Source organism: Eucyclogobius newberryi, unplaced genomic scaffold (genome assembly GCF_026437365.1).
Source record: "Eucyclogobius newberryi isolate DKJ021-1_F unplaced genomic scaffold, fEucNew1.0.hap1 SCAF_15, whole genome shotgun sequence".
Classification (NCBI taxonomy): Eukaryota; Metazoa; Chordata; class Actinopteri; order Gobiiformes; family Gobiidae; genus Eucyclogobius; species Eucyclogobius newberryi.
The window spans coordinates 19,051,120-19,073,511 of record NW_027315779.1 but is presented as its reverse complement, the minus strand read 5'-3'; the positions used below and the strand labels follow the sequence as shown (position 1 = coordinate 19,073,511).

At 40.3% G+C, this 22,392-nt stretch overlaps 3 protein-coding genes across 3 annotated transcripts; 2 read left to right on the top strand and 1 right to left on the bottom strand.

Moving 5' to 3' along the window:
• The first annotated feature begins 956 nt into the window (after positions 1-956).
• vamp2 (vesicle-associated membrane protein 2) lies at positions 957-7,979 on the top strand. Its single transcript, XM_072446539.1, has 5 exons — positions 957-1,280; positions 3,657-3,756; positions 3,868-4,026; positions 4,246-4,297; positions 4,412-7,979. Coding segments are annotated over exons 1-5 (330 nt in total). The 5' UTR covers positions 957-1,278; the 3' UTR covers positions 4,429-7,979.
• Positions 7,980-11,037: 3,058 nt separating this feature from the next.
• Positions 11,038-18,960, top strand: pcolcea (procollagen C-endopeptidase enhancer a). The gene is made up of 9 exons (XM_072446538.1): positions 11,038-11,185; positions 15,321-15,429; positions 15,503-15,761; positions 16,468-16,592; positions 16,963-17,099; positions 17,274-17,557; positions 18,262-18,339; positions 18,417-18,587; positions 18,678-18,960. Exons 1-9 carry the CDS (start codon positions 11,103-11,105, stop codon positions 18,806-18,808), a joined length of 1,377 nt encoding a protein of 458 aa, XP_072302639.1. The 5' UTR covers positions 11,038-11,102; the 3' UTR covers positions 18,809-18,960.
• A 476-nt stretch (positions 18,961-19,436) lies between these two features.
• tmem88a (transmembrane protein 88 a) lies at positions 19,437-20,712 on the bottom strand. Its single transcript, XM_072445573.1, has 2 exons — positions 20,384-20,712; positions 19,437-19,880 (listed from the first exon to the last, which is right to left on the bottom strand). Exons 1-2 carry the CDS (start codon positions 20,681-20,683, stop codon positions 19,599-19,601), a joined length of 582 nt encoding a protein of 193 aa, XP_072301674.1. The 5' UTR covers positions 20,684-20,712; the 3' UTR covers positions 19,437-19,598.
• Between the last annotated feature and the right edge of the window lie 1,680 nt (positions 20,713-22,392).

Here is a 22,392-nt window from a genome sequence, read left to right as displayed (position 1 = left end):
TAGCCTGCAATGTTGGATTGCTTCATTTTTCTTAATTGAGTTAATTACAATAAGGATAATTGATAATTAAACCATCCACCAATTAATGTGGCCCTAACTTGGATGCTAAGCAGAGATGGGCCTGGTTAGTACTTGGATGGGAGAACAGTGTAATGCCGGGTGCCACAGGGGGCGGTAGTGCGCACCGTCGTCGTGTCCATGGGCAAGACACTTCACTACGTTCCCATCGGTTTTCGTGTCTGAAAGACGGGTTAAGAGTTAGAGTGTGATTGTGAGAGTGAATGTAGGACAACGGATCATCATGTATGTTTGTTTACACCATGGATCGTTTGCACCACGCACTGTCCCCACCAAATAACAACAACAACAACAATAACAATAAGCAGTTGGCCACACAGCCAAGCCAATGTGGTAATAGTAAGACAACATGATTCACACGAAAATAAATTTGAGATAAACCTAAGCTTTATGTATATGAATGGGTTAGTCATAGAACATGGTCATTGTAGTGTTTCCTGGATTATTATTTTTTTTATAGTATTATTTTTCTAATGACTATACCCTGCCTAAGGACTACAAGTGGAAATGAACACTTAAGCAACAACCTGGCACAATACATCTCTACTGTTAAGATTAATGCTGTTGTAATATTGTTCCCTTTCCCTGTCTTATCAAATAAATAAACACAATGTATCCAAATTGCCGTTATAATTCAGCAATTAACTGGAGTTTTGCCACACCCCCTTTCTACGAACGCCATTTTGTTGACATGTAGACTTGCGCTCAACATAAGTATCTCGGGATGCTGTGTAAACTCAACATTAAATATAACACATCCAAACACAGCCAGAGTCCCCAAACACGCAGAGTCAGACACGCGTGGGAGCTCTGGGCAGCACACTGGCCCCGTTACTGTGTCTTTGACCATCCATTTCAACATGAAACTCGCCGCGATTGACGTCACCGAGCCATCTTTGTCCAGCTAATCCAGGCGCAGTTTATTACACCTTCATTACTGTAGGACAGCCACAGCGCCAGGCACTTATCACAGCCTACAGGTGTCACATCGGCGTAGAAATAGGAAGAAAAGGGGCGTTTGAAGCGAGGGTTCATATCTGTGTGGTGGACAGTGCTCCTCCTAGATTCGGAAAGAAGGGAGCCAGAGGGAAGAGAGGAGCGCACAAGGCAATCCACATCCATCTGCCAGCCACTGACTGAACCTGCTAACGTTTTCAGTCCGGATTTCACCACAGCTCTTCATCCAATCCAAACAAGAACATGTGAGTACAGAGGGTCGGAGAAGGACAGTATCGTGTGTATTTGAAATGTACATCGGTTGAGGAAATGTCCTGCTAAGTGGCTAGTGTTTATGGAGCCTGGGTTCTTATTTCCCCGTGTTAGTCCAAGGCTACAGCACATCACGACTATGCTTTGTTTTTCTGGTTCATTTATCGAGACTGCCTCGTGGATGTAAACTAGGAGCATTTAGAAAGATAAAACGAGCTTATTAACGCGCAATTGTCTCTTAATGATTTGCTCAGTTCTACATGTCCGTCGCCTGTCCCTCATTTGCTCTTTTTAGCAAACACGCACGCACTTTTCCAGTTTGGACTGGTTTGAAAGGACTCGCTCTGTCCGTTAAGCTTCATTCATGATACGACAGCATTTTCATGTCTTTATACGATCACACGTCCAATGTCCTTGGTTATTTTCGTGTGAGCTACCCGCAGGTGAAGATTAGGCTAATTCAGCAAGGGCATTTCATCAAGCCTATTCTATTACCTATTCTAAAAAAAAAAGAAAAAACGGCTCCACACTTAAATTACTTCTACATGATACAAAGCGTGAACATAATTTGAACACGGTTTCACTCCATATTTTCGTTCCGGGGCGTTATTAGCTGTGGATGAGGCCTAGGCGGTGATCAACCTACAGCGGGGGGTGGGGGTAGGAGACCAGTGTCGTCGATTCAGGTTCGAGGGCAGAAATCTGAAAGAGACCACCGCATTTAGACACTTTGAACAAACAGAGTTGTCTCCATTTTGTCCAATGCCCATCGGTGTGAGTTTTACGCACGTTTTTGGCTTGATGCAGCCGAGGATGGGCTGGGGAAAATGGCCGTGGCATCCGCGTTGCCCATGTCAGAATCTGCTTGGTAAATATAAGTCACCTACAGACAAGACGACTTAAGCCGAAGTATGGATTAGTTTTGTTTTAAAGTCCTGTTTCTTGGTGTAAATTGTGTATGTATTCGGTTGTAAGTGTCGGCTCCGTGCCCACATGACTACATACTGAATCTCCCCACCCACGGTGCTGTCCCTGTTCTTCACAGGCCCGGTGTGCTACTCTACAAAACACGACTTGGGGAAGGTAGTTGGCAACAATACAGCCTCTATCATATATAAAGGGCCAATAAGTAACCAAAGCCGTGGCGCTGTGTCCAGGTGCAGTCACTGGGACACAGCAGGCGGGTGGAGCTGTCCAGTGCTGAAATGTGGCTCTCCAGTGCTGAACCTGGGACGTGCAGCCTGTCTAACTATAGCAAATACCACAATTATGAATAGTTAGGCAAGAATACCACTGGAACACGGTTTCCATTTGTAAAAACATATTCAATAAACCAGTTAATTTGTCTGTCAACTCTTCTGATATCTGCATATGCGACAGAGCTCAACAGTTGTGCTGTATGTCATGACATTTAAATGCTAAAATGTTGTGAGAACAGAGTTAACATGGACATTTTTTTTACAAAAGGATTTGTTGTTACAGGATTGGGAAAGAGTGAGGGTAAAAAGGTGACCTTGTTACCCTCACTCTTTACAGTATTCTGTAACAGTATTCTAAATACAAGTTTTAAAATCTAGTAATACTAACCAATTTGATTGGTTAACGTGAGTGTTCACATGTACAGCTAAAATGTTACTACTACTAGTTATATAGATTTTGTTCTTCATTTTTTGCATTAAATACACTGTAAAAACATTAGGCAAGTCATTTTAGAGAACGTAGCGCTTTCTTTGTAAATGACATGCTTAGTTAAACAAATTGTCAGTCACAAAGGACGCTGCCATTGCCGTGTGCAAAGACAGGGAAGTGAAAGAGAAAAAAACAAGACGAGCCAGTCTGAGGCAGTGACATCACCAGAAAGAAAGAATTAATTACAAAAAGTTATTTTCAAAAAAGAACAGAAGAGAAATGTATTATATTTATGTTTTGAGTTATTAATTATTGTAATTCTTTTGATTTTACAGTTTTTTGGGGAGGTTTTTCTAAATACCGGTGCACACACTATTTTTGTCTCCTGTGTATGCATAAGTGTGTTATTATGCATTTGTAATTTTATTGAATGTTTTATTGGTGTTTTATTTGGATAGTCTGTAGTTGTACCCATGAAAAAGAGAACTTTTCTCATTGGGTTTTCCCTGTATACATAAAATGAAATGAATAACAACTGGTGTAGTAGAATGAAGAAGCTTTTATTTCACATGATCTGCTGTGCAGCGCTTAGGAAACTTCTGTATGTGATCAAATGTGCTACAGAAAACTAGTGGATTTGGATTTTGGATTTGGACAGTAAAAAGACACAGCAGGTGCAATTAGTGCTGCATATGAGTAAATCACACAACAATAACAGTGAATGAATGCGTGTTCCTCAGGTCTGCCCCAGCTTCAGGAGCCCCTGCCCCAGAGGGCCAGGGCCCTCCCAACCTCACCAGCAACCGCCGTCTGCAGCAGACACAGGCGCAGGTTGATGAGGTAAAGGCTGTGATTCGAGCTAAAGCCACTTTGTGTCTTTTCATAGCTGTACAAACAGCAGTACTCTGAAAGTCTATTGTTCCACGATGAAGTGACACTGTGTTTACTCAGGTGGTGGATATCATGCGTGTAAACGTGGACAAGGTTTTGGAACGTGATTCAAAGCTGTCTGAACTAGACGACCGGGCTGATGCGCTGCAGGCCGGAGCCTCTCAGTTTGAGACCAGTGCTGCCAAACTCAAGAATAAATACTGGTGGAAAAATGCAAAGGTGAGTACTAACCTATAAACGTGTTACAGGTACAAACACATCATGATACATTTACTCTGATATGTTATATTTGCATTCAACTTTAAGACTTCATGTTAGTCATCGCTTTTGCTACTTTCTTTTTATATTCTAACATTACCTGTAATGCAAAACAAGATGGCAGTAAATGGACTTATAGAGTCAATCAAATCTAATGGCATTTTTGTATTGTTTTAACAGATGATGATTATCCTGGGTGTGATATGTGTGATTATCCTCATCGTCATTATTGGTAAGTATTTTTACTTTGAGGTAGAACCCCACAACCCCAAAGTTAGCTCAGAATGTGAGCTTCTGCTACACTAATGACACTTTCACATTCTCATCTGTTTTTATGTTTTCACAGTCTATTTCAGCACCTAAGAAGGGAAACTCCTACCCCAGTCTGATCCAACTTCCTTGCAACAGAAAAACCCTCAAATTGATGACAAAATGATCACTGATAGTAGAGTTCTGATTCTCTCCCTTCTATAGTCTCAATAAATTTCCACCCCTACACCCTTCAGGGCCCCATGGCTCCCCCACGTCCATCACTTGGCTCTGGACCCTGCCCACATCTGTCCTGTGAGTCTGTGGCCGTCTCTGGGTACTCCCGGCTTTTCCAGCAGGCCCTACCAACCGAGAACCAAACACTTGTGACAATGCAACAGCGGGAAAGAAAACAATTGGCTAGTATTGTTACATACCTGATATTATGTAGTTCTTTGTAGACTTTTATTCTGATATATACTGTTTTTGTAGGTGAGTGTGCGGTGTGTGTGCATTTTGTAATTTTAATTATTTATTTTTTGTAATAATTTTATGTATGCTTCAGCATTAACTACTGCCTATTATTCAAAGTGTGTAATTTGCATGTTCCCATCATCTGTCTTACTCTTTAATGTTGTTGCATAGTTTATCTCTGGAAACACAGTCAGTAACTCTCCCCCAATTGTACTTTGACATTTTGCTGGTTTACAGGGAGAATCCCCTCTCTCTGATGATCTTACATAGTGCATGCATCTCTAAATGCATCTCTAGTCGTGACGGTCACAGTCCCTTAAGTCTGATTCAGGTATACTTTTACTGTTGATCCCCAGTAGTCTCTACGTTTTTTCTGCCTCTTAGCATGCTTGAACACCTCAGTAACTTTAAATGAGTTTAAAACTGCCATAGTACAGTCGGACCAATGTCTGTAGATGTTTCTTTTGTTGAAATGTTTCGTAGTGTCTTATTTCGAGAACATTCCTTCATTGCAATTTAGTGCAAATGTTCTTACTGTAGCACATGTAATTGTAAGTATCTTATGTGTCGAAAAATGTTGGTCATAATAACCACATAGTGAGATTAAAATATCGATAAATAGGCCTAAGTTAGGATAGGGTTTTTTTCTGTCCAAAACGGTTTATTTCGTAAGACACAGGAGCGTACTGTGGCAATGTCATTGTGGATCTTGGCTTGAAAATAATGTGATAGATGTTTTTTTTCACAAGCCTTCCTTGACTCAAAGGCCTTAGTATCCAGTCACTCGTACTCAAGTTAATATGGTCAAACTCTTACACTGCTCTGAGGGGTGGTAGCTGAAAGGCAAGGAAATCTCAAATGCACAAACTACCTTGTTTTTGATGGCGCTCTCTGGCTGGTCATTCCATAAGAGCACAGACACAATCTATTCAGCCTTATTTGCAAAACCAGGAATAACTATAGACAATATTGTGCTGGCTGGGGTTTAAGTTCACCTTAAAGATTAGCATTCTCTCTCACCTTCTAGTTAAGGCCTTTTTTCTTTTTTTAAACAATAGAATATATATTTTATGATAGTATATTTTTGTGTCAAACAGGCAGGTAAAAAGGAAAATGTCAGTTATTTTTTACCTGCCTGTGTCGTTTTGTATGATATCGCTGTAAGCGTTGTACACTGCCAAGCATTAAGGGAGAGGCTTTCGTTTGTTTCTTAGGTGCCCTGAACAACTGTTAGTAATTATGACAAGCTAACGTACAGTAGCCTTTTAACTCCCCACCAGCTCCACAGACCAGCCCACTCTACTTGTGCACTGATCTAGACTCTTAGGTGTGCTTGAGTATGTGTGTTAGAATAGCCCTGTCTCGGGGAATATCCCTAGTTGATCCCACCAGATTAGGCCGCTTAAATCTTTTGAGTGAAGGCCTCCAGGTTGTTTCCTTTGACCGCACGAGCAGAGAGAGAGAGGTATTTTAAGCTCTTACCTTTCAAAATCTCCTCCACTTCCTCACATCTAGACAAAAAATATTACCAAAGACCAGTTGTTTTGCTTATGCTGCCAATTGCCATCAAAAACAAGCAAGAAAGAAAGTACAGGTTGTCCAAATGACCCTAAATAGATTAACCATTGTATCTTTGAGGACCTTACACCGTATGTGAGTGTGCCATTTGAATATATGCAATTTAACCAAATCATTGTGAAGAGCATGCTTTGACAACCCAAAATGACCCCCTCATAACCCGATGTGAAGCAACCCAGGTCTGAAGATTGGCTTTTTCGACACATTAATAGCACAACTCTTTCTTTTTCTGTCTTCATAGTGCTGCCAAGTTTAACTAGATAAAAGCTTCAAAAGCCGCATTGTTTGGTGTTGTAATATGGGGGTGTTTTGGGGGTAGGGGACCCGTATCCTCAGACTTAAAAAAAAAAAATATTTAAAAATTATTTATCAAACTATAAGTAAAAAATAATACATGTAAATTGGGATGTATTGCAATACAAAGTCATGACAGGGTTACCTGTTTAGCCATTCTTGCTAACGATGCACTGAAGTGACACAACACTACTGATTGGGGTAGGACTTCTATAATTTTCTCATAATTCTTCTTGTCCTGTGAGTGCTCAGTCACAATGGTGAAACTTACAAGTGAGTGCTCTTTATTGTTTTTTGGTTCAGTTGCTTTTTTGTCTGTTTGGAAAAGTGTGCATATGTTCAATCGTGGCACATTTTGTTGTAATTTTCTTCTTTTTTTCAAACATTTTGATGGAGTGGGATAAACATAGATGGAGAATATTGTCTTATGTCAGCCTTGAGAAATGTTCAGGGATCTCAACTTGGCTGTGTTCAAATCATTTGTTGGTTTCCAATTCAACTACAACATGTATTTGGATTTAAACCAGACTGTCAGATTGTGAATTACCTGCAATCATATGTTGCCACCAAATGATTGGGACTCAGTCATCAGGAGGGACCCTATTGAGTCTCTGAGGGTTTTGTGGGAGGACTAAAGTTACACATTATTCTACTTGTTTGATTTTTAACCAAAACAAATTATTTTTTATTTTTCATCAATTTTGTAATACTCCAGATGTCGCTGAATTGTTTGTGTGTAAGCACTGACAGTAAAAAAGAACAGAGGTTGATAGAGGTATTTTTAACCTAATTTGGTCAAGAAAGCTTAAAATAGTTTTTATGGTTTACAACGAAAGTTGTTGTATCTTACAACATATTGTTTTGTTTAAAATGTTTATTTTTAGAGGAGAGATTATAATTCATTTATAGGATAGGATTTATTTTTTGTTGGTGAAAACATATAATATTGCCCCTGTTTGTCTGGCCTTTTTGGAGGGACAAGACTGGACCCTCATGGGCAATGTAAAGAGTATTGTTGCTTTCTTGTTTTTATGTATTGATAGATTTATTGTGTTTTTGTCCAGTTTGGAATTAGAATCTATACAAGGTTGACTCTATTAAGGCAGGGGAAGTTGAATGAAGAATTGAAGTACATAAAATAATTGTTGTGTAAAATCTATCAATGTCTTATTATATTGATGAACATCATGAAATATATGTATATTGGAAAACGGTATCCATGACAATGTGTAGTTTGTGTGTGCTTACTGTGATCTGTGAGTGTGCATTTGTGGGACCTGCTATGACGTGTATGGAAAAGTATAAATTTATTAACAGTACCAGTATTTGTTTCATCAATTCAAATGAGAATCAAATATGTAAAAGAAAAACAAATGTTTTTAATGTGGACCTCGGGAAATGTCACTTGAGAAGCGTCTAGTGTTAAGTCCCTGAGGGCATGGCAACAACACTACACACAAGGGTCTGAAACAATCCTTGACCTCCCTATTATAAATCATTTAGGTCATGCCCTTGTCTTGAGTCACAGTAAACGTTATACAAACAAAACCTGTAGTTCCATACAAAACCACACGGGGGTGCTAAAGATCCACTTCCAACACATAGGCCTACTTCCTGTCCAAGATCATTTTCCAATTTTTAAGTCATTATTTCTTCTGTGATTTAACTAGTAATTAATCAATAATGGACCATTTGTGTCGAGATGTTACATTTGATAATAATATAGTCAGTGTTTGTAGTTCATGTTTTGCACCACCAGGTGTCACCATAACAGGGAGTGTTCTGCATCTGCACAGAAATGAATTTGGGTCAATCAGAACAGTTAAGAGGAAAAAGGTGATAATGAATAGTGGAATCGAACAACAAGCTTGATAAGAAAAGGTCTATATAATTCTTATTATTATTATTATTATTATAATCCTAGTAATATTAATATTAATACAATTATTATTATTATTTTTATCATAGAAACAACTGGCTACCAATCTGCACCCTCCAACCACCACCAACCATTCACACTCACACCACTTTCATACAAGGCAATGTGGGTTAATTGTCTTGCCTAAGGGCACAACGACAGAACCTGGTCTTCAAACCACTGAGCAACTGCCGTCCTTAGGTCTACTTATTCAGGTCACTGGTACATGTATTGTTACTTTAATATTCTCAAGATTGGTATAGCATAAAATCCCAGATAAATGCAAATGGATTTTCTTTGGCTGCTCCGGTTTCCCCAGTCAACCTCAAATATGCCTAATCCTAAAATAGTTATTTCTGGATCAAGATTGTCCTTGGGCTTTGGACTGTGCTCACCCACTGCTTCTGAAAGGTTGCCTTGGATTCATACTTGCACAGCTTTAAAAATGCAAAGGACAAAGTAAAAAAAAAAAAAAAAAAATTAAATAGTCCATCTGTATCCTGTGAGATGTGAAGACATGCATTCCAGATAATGAATAGAAAGCTATGTTTCATTGCTTCAGAGATGCATTATTAAACTGTAACTGTTACTGAGATGATCATATAATCATAGAGAGCAAAATACTTGAGCCAAACCTCAACCAGGGCCAGATGAAGTGCAATGGACCTACTGAGACTTGACTAGTGCTAATTTACAACAGATGTTATTAAAGTCCACACCTCCTCTTCATCCTTTTGCATTAGTTAGGAACACCTAGTGTTCTACATATAGATGTGCATTCCTACAATCCGAGGTCAGCTGCACAGTGCTGCCGAACTAACCATACATTCATAATTCATACTTACTATAGTTTTGAAATCGTCAACTTCAGTCTATTGCCTTTTCAGACAAATTCACAAGTGCTTGCATGCTTTGTGTTTATTTAGTCTCAAAACAAAATCAATTTGGACAGACTTAAAGAAACACTTACCAGAGGAATGCTTGTTGCAATAATGAAAGTACAAACACACAATTGCTCCACAATGCGATAGAAAATATATTTTCGCTGCTAAACTATTAGTCATCCACATTTCCACTCACTTGTACTCCCATCCTGTTACCTTCTGAAAAAATAGTCTGCCTGAAACGACACATTATTAGGGAGTCAGAGTAGTAGTAGGCTAAGACTTCTCCAAAGTGCAAAGGTCATTTACTCCTACACATTAAAGTCCTCTTTGCCCCAGCAGACACATGCAATCCCTGCTTTAACTCAGCATGACTGCACAAGCCTCATCTCATCAGTCACTGTTGTTATGTAATACTGTGTATTGTACATTTACATTGAGTCTGACTTTGATCAAAGTTTCAGTCATGTTTTTAATGAATTTGCAGCGAAGCAGAAAACAGTGTGGAAAACTCCCATAGCTCCTTGATTTAATAAAATGAAGGAGGGTAAAAACACAGTTCTGGCAGTAATGGAGCTGAAGGAGTCCTGGGATTTAGGGAAATGTGGTAAAGGGAGATGTAATTATAAGGTTAGAAAGCTCTTCAGGAACTTCACTTACTGTTCTGTTGTTTAAAAAGAAGTGAATGTCCTGAAGAGCTCTGTAACCTAATAATTACATCTCCCTTTACCACATTTCCCTAAATCACAGGACTCCTTCAGCTCCATTACTACCTGAACTGTTTTTTACCCTCTTTTATTTAATTAAATCGTAATAGAGGGGTCAAAGTAATAAGTACTTGACTAACTACAACAATAATGCAATACAAGCAAAGTACAGACCCTTAAAAAGTTTTCTTAAGTACAATGCTTAAGTAAATTTACTTTAAATTTAGTTACTAGCTACTGCTAATGCAGATGTATATTTCTAGCATTTTCAATTTACTGATTTATGTAAACTAGCCCTGCATTATTATTATTGTTATTATTATTATTATTATTATTATTATTATTATTATTATTATCATTTTGTAATTTTTTTACACAGGATATGACTTTGACTAGCTACTCAATGCTAAAGTAAATGCTGGACTACCAAACTACACTTAATCTATACTGCCACATATATTATTATGATTTATTTGAAAAGGTTTATATTTGTAAGCTATAGTCTGAAATAACAATGTTTAAGCAGCAACATTTCCTGTGCTCTCTTTCTGCTGTGCAGATTAAAGGTGGCGACTGGAATGTCATCATTTATGACCCTATTTGGGGGGTGACTGCCTCCGGCCTCCTTCAACAGTTTAGACTATCCTTTGGTATTTGAAGAAAGAATTACAAATATCGCTTTCTCCATATTTCCACAAACTCTACACAATCTTTAAATCATATCTACTTTTCCTCAATGCCCATTTAGTGAAAAGCAGTGTTATTGTGCGGCAGCATCTGTGTCTAATTACAGGCCTCACGTCATCCCCCCTTGCAGCGCTTTCTCACTGTCCGTCATCCACTATCCCGCCCCCTGTCCCGGGACGCCTTTTACTATTCACCACTGCGATTACTGTTTCTTCTACTACGGCATACAACCCTGAGAGGATCATCATGAATGGGAACTGCATATGTGGTCTGCTGGTCTTGTCTGTGCTTCTGGGACAGACCGAGGCTCAGCAGGCTGCACCAACCAGGTACGTTTTGCATTGAGAAGTGTCAGCTTATTTCATACACTCAGCATGTTGCAAAGAGTTAAGACATTCGGTTGAAATTAGAAAAGTCAATGTAATCCTGCTGTAATTCCTAGAAAAACAAAAATCCTTGTAGTCTTTCCCAACATTTGTTCTTGAAGCAGTTTAACCCCTGGCTCCTGAGGTGTTTTGATTGCCAGATGTGCATGTTTCTACCCCATGGGGTTGACTCTGCACTGTTTTTGGGCTGTTAATGGCAGGCTTTCTCTGGACCTGAGAGTGAGGCATTCCTTCTATGTGGTTAGGTTCTTAGTGTTAGTTGGTTTGCCTCATGGCGCATTTTTGCAGAAACATTGATAAATGTTTTGCTTAGATTCACATAAACACCAATGTTTGGCAGTTTTCCCTGTCTCTGAGAAAGTGACATTTGCCAGATCCACAGTAAAATACACAAAGCTGTTTAATAATACAGATTGTCAACATGCTGTTGTCGAATGTGCTCAAATCAAGGCTGCATTTTGTGGGAATACTTGAAACTGTGTAAAAGGTTTTTCAGTATTCAGTACTACTTCGGTAGCAGTGTGTTTTGAGTTGTATTCTGCCTGTGGAGAAGGGCACTGAGTCAGACAGCCATTTAAAACTGTACCAGATGAATATGCAATAAACTGATCGATGAATTTAGATTAGAGTGTATTTTCCTTTTATCTACAGTTGTTATCTTATCTCTTACCTTGGATTTATATAATGGCCATACCAGCTTGTCAATCAGTTAAGCAGTCTTGGGCCTGGTTAGTACTTAAATGGGAGAGTGCTGGAATGCTGAGATTCTATAAACTATAATGAAGCATAGAACTTTTAATTTAACTATATATTATCTTATCTTATGTTTGATTGTTCATTAAAATACTTTGATTAAATATTGTTTAGATGAATGAATGCTGAAGATCCACAGATTTGTCATGCCATACAGGCCTTCATCTTCTGACAATTCAAATCCAAATGTTTTTGCACAAATTTCTGAAAAGTGTCTGACCTGGCTGGCAACTTGAACCATGGTGTTGTAGAGATTGACAGGCAGTGGTTCTAAGTCCACCTGTGCAGTCATTATTTGTGCTGGGGCAGGACAATCCACTGTTTCACTTACTTGTATCCAGGACCTTTCTTATGTGTTTGTTCCTGTTTGACTCGTGTAGTGTGCTGCATGTTTAAGGAGGACACAGCGGTGTTCCTGCTGCAGAAACATTACACGTTTACCCAAGCAGCGTCTGACGCTCTGTGGACGTCATGTTTAGTCCCTACTAAGCCTGGGTATTCTCACGATACAATATGTATCCCAATATAGGGTCCACAATACGATATAAATCCTGATACAGTGAACTTGATATGATACGCGTACTGAATCATTAATATCCCTGTTAAAAGTTTAATAAAACTATGTTTTGATTAAGTCGAGGGAGTCAGATCACACCATCACTGTGGAACTTCTCCAGGTTTCTACTTTTTTCCCAAAAAGGTTTGGTAGTTTTTCCTGGCCGAGAAGGAGGGTCTAAGGACAGGGGATGCTGGGACATTGCCAAGTCCATATGAACATTTAATCTGTTTTTCACTGTCGCCTCTCGAGGCAACTGCAGTTGTGATGTTAGGCATTATAAAAATGTATTGAATTTAATTGAAATTAAGTAGAAATATAACCGCAAGCGGCAATGATCGGCCCTCGCCACGCCGCCGCCACGCCGCAAGAGGAGGGGGCGCTAACGCGCCCCAATTGTCCTTTTATTACATCTACTGCTGAATCTGTGACGCTTTCACATCTTCTCCCCTTTGTTTTACCATCAGAAAGCAATTTTATTTTGAATTCTTGGCAAAATGCAAAATTCTTGGCAAAAAGTCACGGTGTCTGTGCCGCACAGACACCGTGACTCTTAGAATAAAAATGTGGATAACTTTTGATGGTCCACCCCTGAAGATGAGTCTCACCAAATTTCAGGTTAATATGTCTAACGCCCTAAGAGGAGTTCGTGAAAGTCTAAAGTGTAAACATGTTCTGGCGATTGGAATAACATGGAAGGTTTCGGTCATCGTTACGGCAAAGCCATAACAATTATGACATGGGTCTCATTGACTTTTTTGATGGGGATGCCAAAATTGAGTTGTGTGTCAAATTTCATATAATTTCGCAAAACTAAATATTTAACCTCCATATAAAATCTGTAGGGGGCGCTGTGGCTCCAAATTAATTTATTTCACTTCAAGTAGGTTTAGGGCAAAGAGTTTAACAACTGATTCTAATTTGACGCAATTAGGACTTTATCTGCGCAAACGGCAGAAATGTAAAATTTGGGAGATTTCTGAAATTTTTGCTACAGTTTGCGGCTTCGCCGCACAGAGACCGTGAGAGGTATCAATGTAATTTGGATAACTTTTGATGTCCCACTCCTCAGTAGCACTTTCACCAAATTTCAGCTTTTTAGGGCCAACGCCCTGGGAGGAGTTCGTAAAAGTACGACGTTTGGAAAAACTCCGAAGTCATGTTTAGCCATTTTTGAAGCAATATGGCCGACATTTGGTTGGGCGGACGGCGTTGCCGTAATAATATGTTTTACTTCTCTTGTCACCATCTACCTCTGCGCCAAATTTCATGATTCTACGATCAGATTTTTTTTGGGTCATTTCCCATCTCTCAATGCTTTTTTGGTACATTTGGGGGCGCTGACGCGCCAATTTTTTTAATGTTAGAAAAAGGAAATAGCCAGAATGTAGAGAGGCACGATTTTTAGAGGTGTGCTAATTTTTGTGACTTTTCGTCAATGTTCACTGGGTGAAAAATAGGGGGGTTGGTGCCGAGAAGAAGAAGAAGAAAGAAAGAAAGAAAGAATAATATTCCGATGTGAAAACAATGTTTCCCATTTTTCAAATATCATGAACTATACATTTCCTACCTCATGGTGTGGGTCCCTGGTCACTGACGGGTACTTTCGTTAATTTTGAGTGGGCTCCGCCCACTTTGTGTTTTTGGCCCTCCAGTTATAACATTATACAGTAATAATGTTCAATTTTTGCATTACATGCTTATATGCTCGGAACATGCAAGATATGGGGAACGTATTCGTGAGCTACTTAGCGCAAATGAGTGCTTTATATGGGGATGACAACCGCTTCGCGGTCGTCATCCCCATATAGATTGAGATGACGACCGCTTCGCGGTCGTCATCTCGATGTAAAGTGCTCGTTTAGTGCGCACTTTTGCACGGGCTTCGCCCGTTTACAACGGTGATGTCCCATTTTCCTACTACTAATTAGTATGCACGGGGCGTGCGTGAGTGAAGGAGTGCATTAGTGAGTGTTTGGAAGTGGGCGAGCGCTTCGCGCTCGATTTCGCGCGCACTACGTGGGCACTTTCGCAGCCGTGCTTCGCACGGCCTTACGAGATCAATAGGCCTCTCGCCAGCTTGTGGCGCTCGGGCCTAATAACAAAATGCATTTGAATTTTATGTTCACAATATGCTTAACATCAGACTACAACTGTCCTATGATTAAGTCAAATGTAGAACTCTGCCATTTCTAATGACTTAATGTTGTTTAAGTGAATCACGGTACGCATTTCTGTATCGATCCACGTATTGCCAAGATGTCCAACACGATATATCACGATATTGATATATTGAGCACAACCCTAGTCTCTACTTGGCTGGACTTGGCCCAAAGGGGGAAGAGTGTACTGGTCTGAGGAGGCAGCACCGATTGGAAATGTGTTTAAGCAGGGCTAAGTTGAGACGGGGCTAATGGAAAAAGGGCACGTTTGTGACAGGTAGAAGCTTGTATGCCCACTGCTTGGTATTGGCCCCACCCAATTCTCCCAATACCATTTCTGATTGGCTGTTGGTCCATGGGTGAAAGCGAGAGAGACTTGGGTGTGATCAGCTGCTCTGCAACATGTCCTCTCTCTTTGTAGGGTTTGGGCTCTAGTCCAGCATCTTTTCATTAAAATGCACCTCTTGAATACATATTAATGTAAGTAAACTACAGAAAAAACTTTCAAATTGAATCTATTTTTTCCCCCCAATTCATCACCAGCAATGTCTAGTGTTAGTAATTTGCAGTACAGCAGTTTACAGATGAAGTTCCTCTCCATTCTCAGGCCTGCGTTCACCTGTGGAGGAGACCTGGTGGCAGACTCAGGTTTTATCGGTAGTGAGGCCTTCCCAAACTTCTACAAACCCAACAGTAAATGCACGTGGCGCATCACAGTGAGTCACTTACCACAAACGTTACTGCCTGTTGACTGGACCTCAGTCATTCTCTGCTCTTGGTTCTTTCCAGGTCCCTGAGGGCAACATAGTCACTCTGTCTTTCCGAATCTTTGACCTGGAAGCCGACTCACAGTGCAAATATGACTATTTGGACGTGTTCAACAGTCACTCCCACCTGGTGCAGAAACTGGGGCGCTTCTGTGGGACGTTTCGACCCGGGAATCTCATCTCCACCACCAACACCATGATGCTGGAGATGGTCTCTGATGAAGCTACACAGGGAAGAGGGTTTGTGGCCTTCTTTAGTGGTGCAAAACCTTATGTTGATGGTAAGTAAGAGTCTAAGAGTTTTTTTTATAAGAGCTTTTCTATAAGAGTGTTTTTTTTTATAAGTTATCTGTTATTCTGTTATTATTCACTTCTGTACCTACTTTGTGTTGCAACCTCGGGATTTCCCCATTGTGGGACAAATAAAGGCTTATTCAAATGGTTCATGCAATATACGCTATGTACACATAAAGGTACATAACGGGTGTGATTCCACATCGAGAATATTTTAAGAATTAATTTGACTTAAACATACAGAACAACGTGTACGTTTCTGGTATTAAAGCAAAAACAAAACATGTGCTTGTACCTCTTGAATGGACATGGAAGTCATTGTGGAAATGTCTGGATTTCAATCTGTAAAAGCTAAAGAAGTTGTACACATTTATCTTTTCACTCCACCACAATTTGAAATTTAATGAGGCGACTTGAGTGACTAATATTAAGTGGTCTCTTATACCATCTACGATAAAGCCCTCAGTATTTTCTCAGGCAAAACAACTTTTTCTATTTAATGTGATTTCTTATTAGAACTCGTCAAATTGAACTTGACACCACTTTATTGGATCACAGGAAATCCTTGGAGCGCTCTCAAAGTTGACATTGCCCTGACAGTGAACATCATATAGCCGTTTATAGGATCACTAAATTATTCATCAAAACATGATATTTAATCCTTACTGTTACTGACTTTCATGTCTGATCCAGAACAGCAAACCTGCGGAGGGAAGATTACCAAAGCCCAGGGAGAGATCATGACTCCCAACTGGCCCAATGACAAGTACCCACCAGGAACCAGCTGCTCCTGGCTCATTACTGTGGAGCCTGACATGGTCTGGCACACACGCACGTCTTTAGCTGAATGACATGAATTTACAAACTTAATTATGATTTCAGAAGAATCATTTAACACATAAGGTGGTCATGTAAGGCTCTGCTTAGATTCTGTGTTTTTTAGATGATAAAAAAGAGTGTGTCACTTTATGAACCTTATTTACTAATTAGAAATATGAATTTGCTTGTAAAAGAGGCTTGAATACTATTCTAATTTCAAGCTTCCAATTGTTTGCTAGTGCCATTGAAATCATAAGAGATGAGAAGTCATACAGAATAGATATGTCCTTTTTGATGTTCACAGTAGAGTTCACAGCCATAATGCTAGACTGACATTTTCATGCATTCTTACCTCTGTTTTGACACTAGGTGATCCAGGTCAAGTTTGATAAGTTTGTACTGGAAGCTGATACTTACTGCCGATTTGACTATGTGGCTTTCTATAATGGAGGAGAGAGAGACGATTCACAGCTGATTGGGAAATACTGTGGGGATCAAGCTCCACTGTAAGTAATGTACATGTTTTGGTGATTCTTATTTTTCACAAGACAATATTTAATGTAATGTAATGTAATAGACGGATACATTGATTTTACTAAGACTTTCTGTGGAAGCCGCACTAAAACAGGCCCAGAGACAATTTGTGAAACCCAAGCAGTAATTCATCTCCTGTGTCCAAGGCCCATAGTCACCAGCGGTAATGTACTGCTGGTCCAGTTTGTATCTGACCTGAGCGTGACCTCAGATGGATTCTTGGCTGAGTACACCAGCTTCCCTCGTGGAGCTTCAATACCATCAGTAGACTCCCACACCAACACAAGAACTTTCCCAATACCTGCAATCAGACTGTTTGTACCTAGAATACCTGTCACAACCACACAGCCTCCAAAGTACATCCCCCCTCCTCCGCCCGAGCCCACACCAGTGAAGCCCACTATCACAAGGCCAAATGGAAGAAAACCAGGTAAGAAGTGACCACATGCGCTTCAAGGTTTAAATGGAATAATGTGCTAAAGATCAGAATGACAATGAGTTTTTTGAGTGTAGTTAAACTTACTCATGTTTCTGAGCTCACAAATGTTGAGGTATCTCTCATCTGACCATGGATCGACTATGGATCTATTATGGATCAACTTGTGACGTGCTCACCTGACGCTCTAGTCTAAAATCATGTGTATTAGGTGTTGTGTGATGACTAAAAAGTCCACTTTACTGTTTGTTGTTGTGCTTAAGTTATCTGCCAGTGGGCGGGGCTTACTCAGAGTAAGATAAGACTACAACTGAACATTTTTCTACAATGGATATTTAGTTATCATTAGTTTGATTGATTCATGCATGCAAGTAACAATACAGGATTACTGGGACTGGAGTGCTCCCTCATCCCCAGACTAACTTGTGATTATTCTAAATAAATTCACTCTGGGTCATACAGGTTCAGGAATGTATAGCACTTTCAGAAATAAAACTAAGTACAATAAAAGTAATTTGTCCCATTTCTATTACTTAGCCATTTTAAATACATTTTTCATTTTTATGATGAACAAACGGTGAATTAATGATCTGTGATTTTATAGTTTATTTCTAAGTACTGTACAACCTAAAGCCAACGATTGAATTTATTGACAGCAATCTTGAGTTGGCTCATTACACTTATTTGTATTTCTGCAGGCTCCCAGAACCCTCTTTGTGCTAAAGCCTGCAAAAGAGACGGAACTATTAAAACCAGTTTCTGTTCAAGTGAATTTGGTAAGATCTTCTCTTAGGAACAAAAGACTGATGTCTCATGTATGTAAATACTGATCACACACTATACTATTTTGCAGTCATAACTGGAAAGATCAGCTCTATATCTCCTGGACCACGTGGGACTGTCAATGTGGGTTTGTCCCTCATCAGGACATACAAATCAGGCCGACTTATAATCTCCGAAGTGGGGGAGACTATGTCATTGAAGCTGGTGTCAAAGTGCAGAAAGTGCCCATTGCTCCGAAGAGGTCCTGCAGTGGATTTGATACATACATTTAATGTAAAGTACATTAAACATTTGTATGACAATTTACATTTTATTCCTCTCTCTCTCAAAGGTTCTGATTACATCATCATGGGCCAAGTGGATGGAGATGGACGTGGCACGCTGGCTCCTGGTGCATTCACAGCTCCGTACAAAGCCCAGCATCACAATCTGTTAGTGAACATCAACAACCAGCCCTGTTAACCCAGTCACAAAACATAACCAGTATAATGTAATACAAGCACAATATAAAACAGGACACTGGTGATTTATTCTTCACAAAATAAATGTGTAAACACCCTCTAACCGTATATTTGTAATTTATATGAATAAAGGTTTTATCACTTTTGAATGTTTGAGGTTCATGTTTTAATTTGAAAAAAGGGGGGAGCATTGATTCCTTTTCTTCTGGGCCCTTGGGTGTGTGTGACGCCATCTAGTGTTTTCACACTACAACTGCAGAATAAAGGTCACTGAAAGTAGTGGATGGTCCCAGAGGGTCCTTATAATCATGATTTTTTTTGTCCCAGTGACTTTGGGCCTTAGGGACTTTGGGTTCAGGGGACCAGCTCATTGCAGGGTTAACACAGAGACAGACGAACATTTATCCTCACATCCATTCACTAGGGGCCATTTACAGTTGCCAATTTTACCTAATACATGGACGGTGGGAGGAAGCCAGAGAACCTGGAGAGATCCCATGGTAACACGGGAAGCACAGACTGCACCAAGCGAGCGCATGTGATGTTCTGGATGTTCTTATCTCCAATGAATTGAGTTCCTGTAATAAATGCACTGACCCATAATGTGAGCACAAAAAATCAGAGTAGAACTGTTCCTTCTGTTTGTTTATTGTATGAACGATATACTAACAAACATAATATAAAAATATTCACTGAAAAAAATAGCATGTAGGTAGTAAAAAAAATCACGTGTTTGTACAAAGGTTTCAAAAAGAGCTAGACTACTTTTTGGTGTCCATAGGGTGATCCCCTCACACCCACACACTGCCTTTGGCTTCTCGTTCTGCTGCCCCCTGCTGGTTGCAGCACCCCCCTGCACCTCTGTGACGGAAGGCAGGCAGGTTCTTGTACACAGCACGACTGTAGGGGATGAAACACAGACCCAACTGCAGATGACGGGCCAATCGGCAGTACGCAGCCAAAGCCAAAACCAACAGAGGGGTCAGCAGCAGAAAGCCCACCACCAAGAGAGCCACACAGCCCCCATCATCCAGCAAGTCCGAGCAGTACACCGACGTCCCGTGAGGCTGTACCTGGAGACACACACACACCATCATTTACACTGACACTGACTGCCAGTAAACATCTAGCCACAACTATATACTGTCACTCAGTACATTCAAAGAAAGAAAGACACATTTTTAACCAATAGTATTGTGCTATTACTTTTAGATTTCTTACACTGTCGTGTGTTGAGCAATACATAAGCAGAAAATGTCAATAACTGGACGAATTTATACATTAACTGTATCCTTCAAATTTTACACTCAAATTAGAAAAGAATCAAGCCCATATTTGTGGCGCCACACTCCCGTGGCCATAGGACAGAGGTCACTGTAGCCACAGCTGCAAAAATTTAACTGGTGTTCACGAAAATCCAATAAGACCCTAGAAAACAGTGTCAAATTGTTGTAAAAACATTTTCTTTTTCAATGTGCCAGTGGCATTCCAAAGCCGCGGCCTACCTGACCTTCCATCTCATATCCTTCCCGTCTCTGACCTGCAGTATAGAAATAGCCTTTACAGAGTGACTCACGGTGGAATGGCAGAGGAAGCCGAATATGATCATAGTCAGTGCCGGGGTCAGGATGGTGCCAAAGATGATGCTGGCCAGGAGTCCGTTGATGAGAGCAATGATGAGGTTCTGAGCAGTGACCAGCACAGAGCAGGCCCAGCAGTCCAGAGATCCACGTAACTCCAGGGGGCTATCCGCCTCACTGCCCCCCATTGAGTATGGAGGGGGGACCACGACCCCTGACCCTGCTCTGGAGGGGCTCCTCATCTCCGACTGTGTCTGCTCTGACTTCTCCAGTGTCCCGTTTCGTGACAAACTCATGGTGCGATACTGTCAAAACAAAACATTAGTACATATTTCTTTCATACTTCAAAAATATTTTTGTTCTGCACATTTGTGTTCACCTACAATCATGTTTAATATGAATATATTATTATTATGTCTAAATCGCTTAAACGACTACTACACAACAAAACAGTGGGAAGCTGCATGGATTAGATAATGTTTTTCCTTAAATACCGTGCTGAAAGGTGTGGAAAGTCTCCACAGATAACTGGCCCACTGTAAGTGGGAGGAAATGGGCTACAATGACCCCACCTCCTAACTCCAGGATAAACTAGTAATGTGAACAATGAGCTGCAAACAGCTGGACATTGTTGAAAAAAGTCCAAACTAAATATACAGTCGATGTGTGAGAACCAGTCTCTGCGTCACATTTGACCAATCACAAGCCTACATAAGTAGTCTGGGGTCTTGTCTGGGATGCAATAAGCCTTGTTTTGTGTAAAAAAAAAAAAAAAAAAAAAAAGATTATATATGTATATATATATTGTTTAAAAAAAAATATTGCTCGTTATTCATTTTTGTTGTTCGCAGAAGCTGACAGTATCATAGTACATAGTAACTTGTATCATTTGAAAACCTATCACCAGGCCCGATCGTGAGCATTGCATTATTTCAAAATGGGTATTACTACAGAAATGTACTCACATATTAAAGACATAGTGGTATTGGTGGCCTCTCAAGTGTACACTTTGTCAAATGTTTTTAAAGTATCCCCCCCCCCCTAAACAATAAGAATCACATTGAAAGTTATTATGTCTAGTCCTTATGGAACTCACTGTGTCTGCAGCCTGTGTCCCGCTGGTGGCAGCTGGGCAGTGGACTGTTCCCTCTCTGGAGTCGTCCTGGAGGTTCCCGTCCAGTGGTGGTTCCTCTTTGAGCACAGCAGTCCTCAGACCATCAGCTATGCCCTCTGCACCTCGAACACACTGGCCCGCGCGGTCCTGAGTCAGACTTGAACCAAATAGTGCTTTCCTACAGGCTTCAGTACTTCCTTCCCTGACATTCTGTTTCCTCACCGCTCCACTCTCAGATATGGAGTGTGTGTGTGCGTGTATCCTGTGGGCCGCTAATGCAAATGCCGGCCCGGGACTGATGTATGTGTGAGAGGGAAAGAGAGGGAGCAGGGGGGCAGTGGAGGGTTTTGCCTGATAACCCTAGAGCCCCGCTGCGGAGCCAGGGGGAGGGAGGAACACTGTTTATTTGGACAGATTACAGGAGTCAGGGTGTGCTGCTCAATCCCCAACACTTTACACACTTTACACTTTCTCTACTTCAAATCAGGATCATGGAGCTAGTTGCACAACTCAAACAACTGCCACGGGATGATAAAATGTCCTCTTATGAAAGTGTAATTAAAATTGCGTAAGGATAATACAAAGAGCACTACATTCATCATTCCTCTATAAGTTTATAGTGAGGAGAAGTGACGTGGAGATGCTGAAGAATTTGCTTTGACTCCTTCTGGCCACGAATAAGTAGGCTTAGGTTATCTTTTATTACGTCTGTTTTCTGTATCTTTAACTGACGAACAACACATTAGGGCTGCAACAATTAATCGTGCAATTGTAATCAGTCAACTACAGAAAATAATCGTAATGTGTTGAGATAATTCTGAAACGCATGTAAGACGTGAGATTATTAAATCACAAATGTTAAAAAAAAACCATTGCAGATTTAAAAAATAT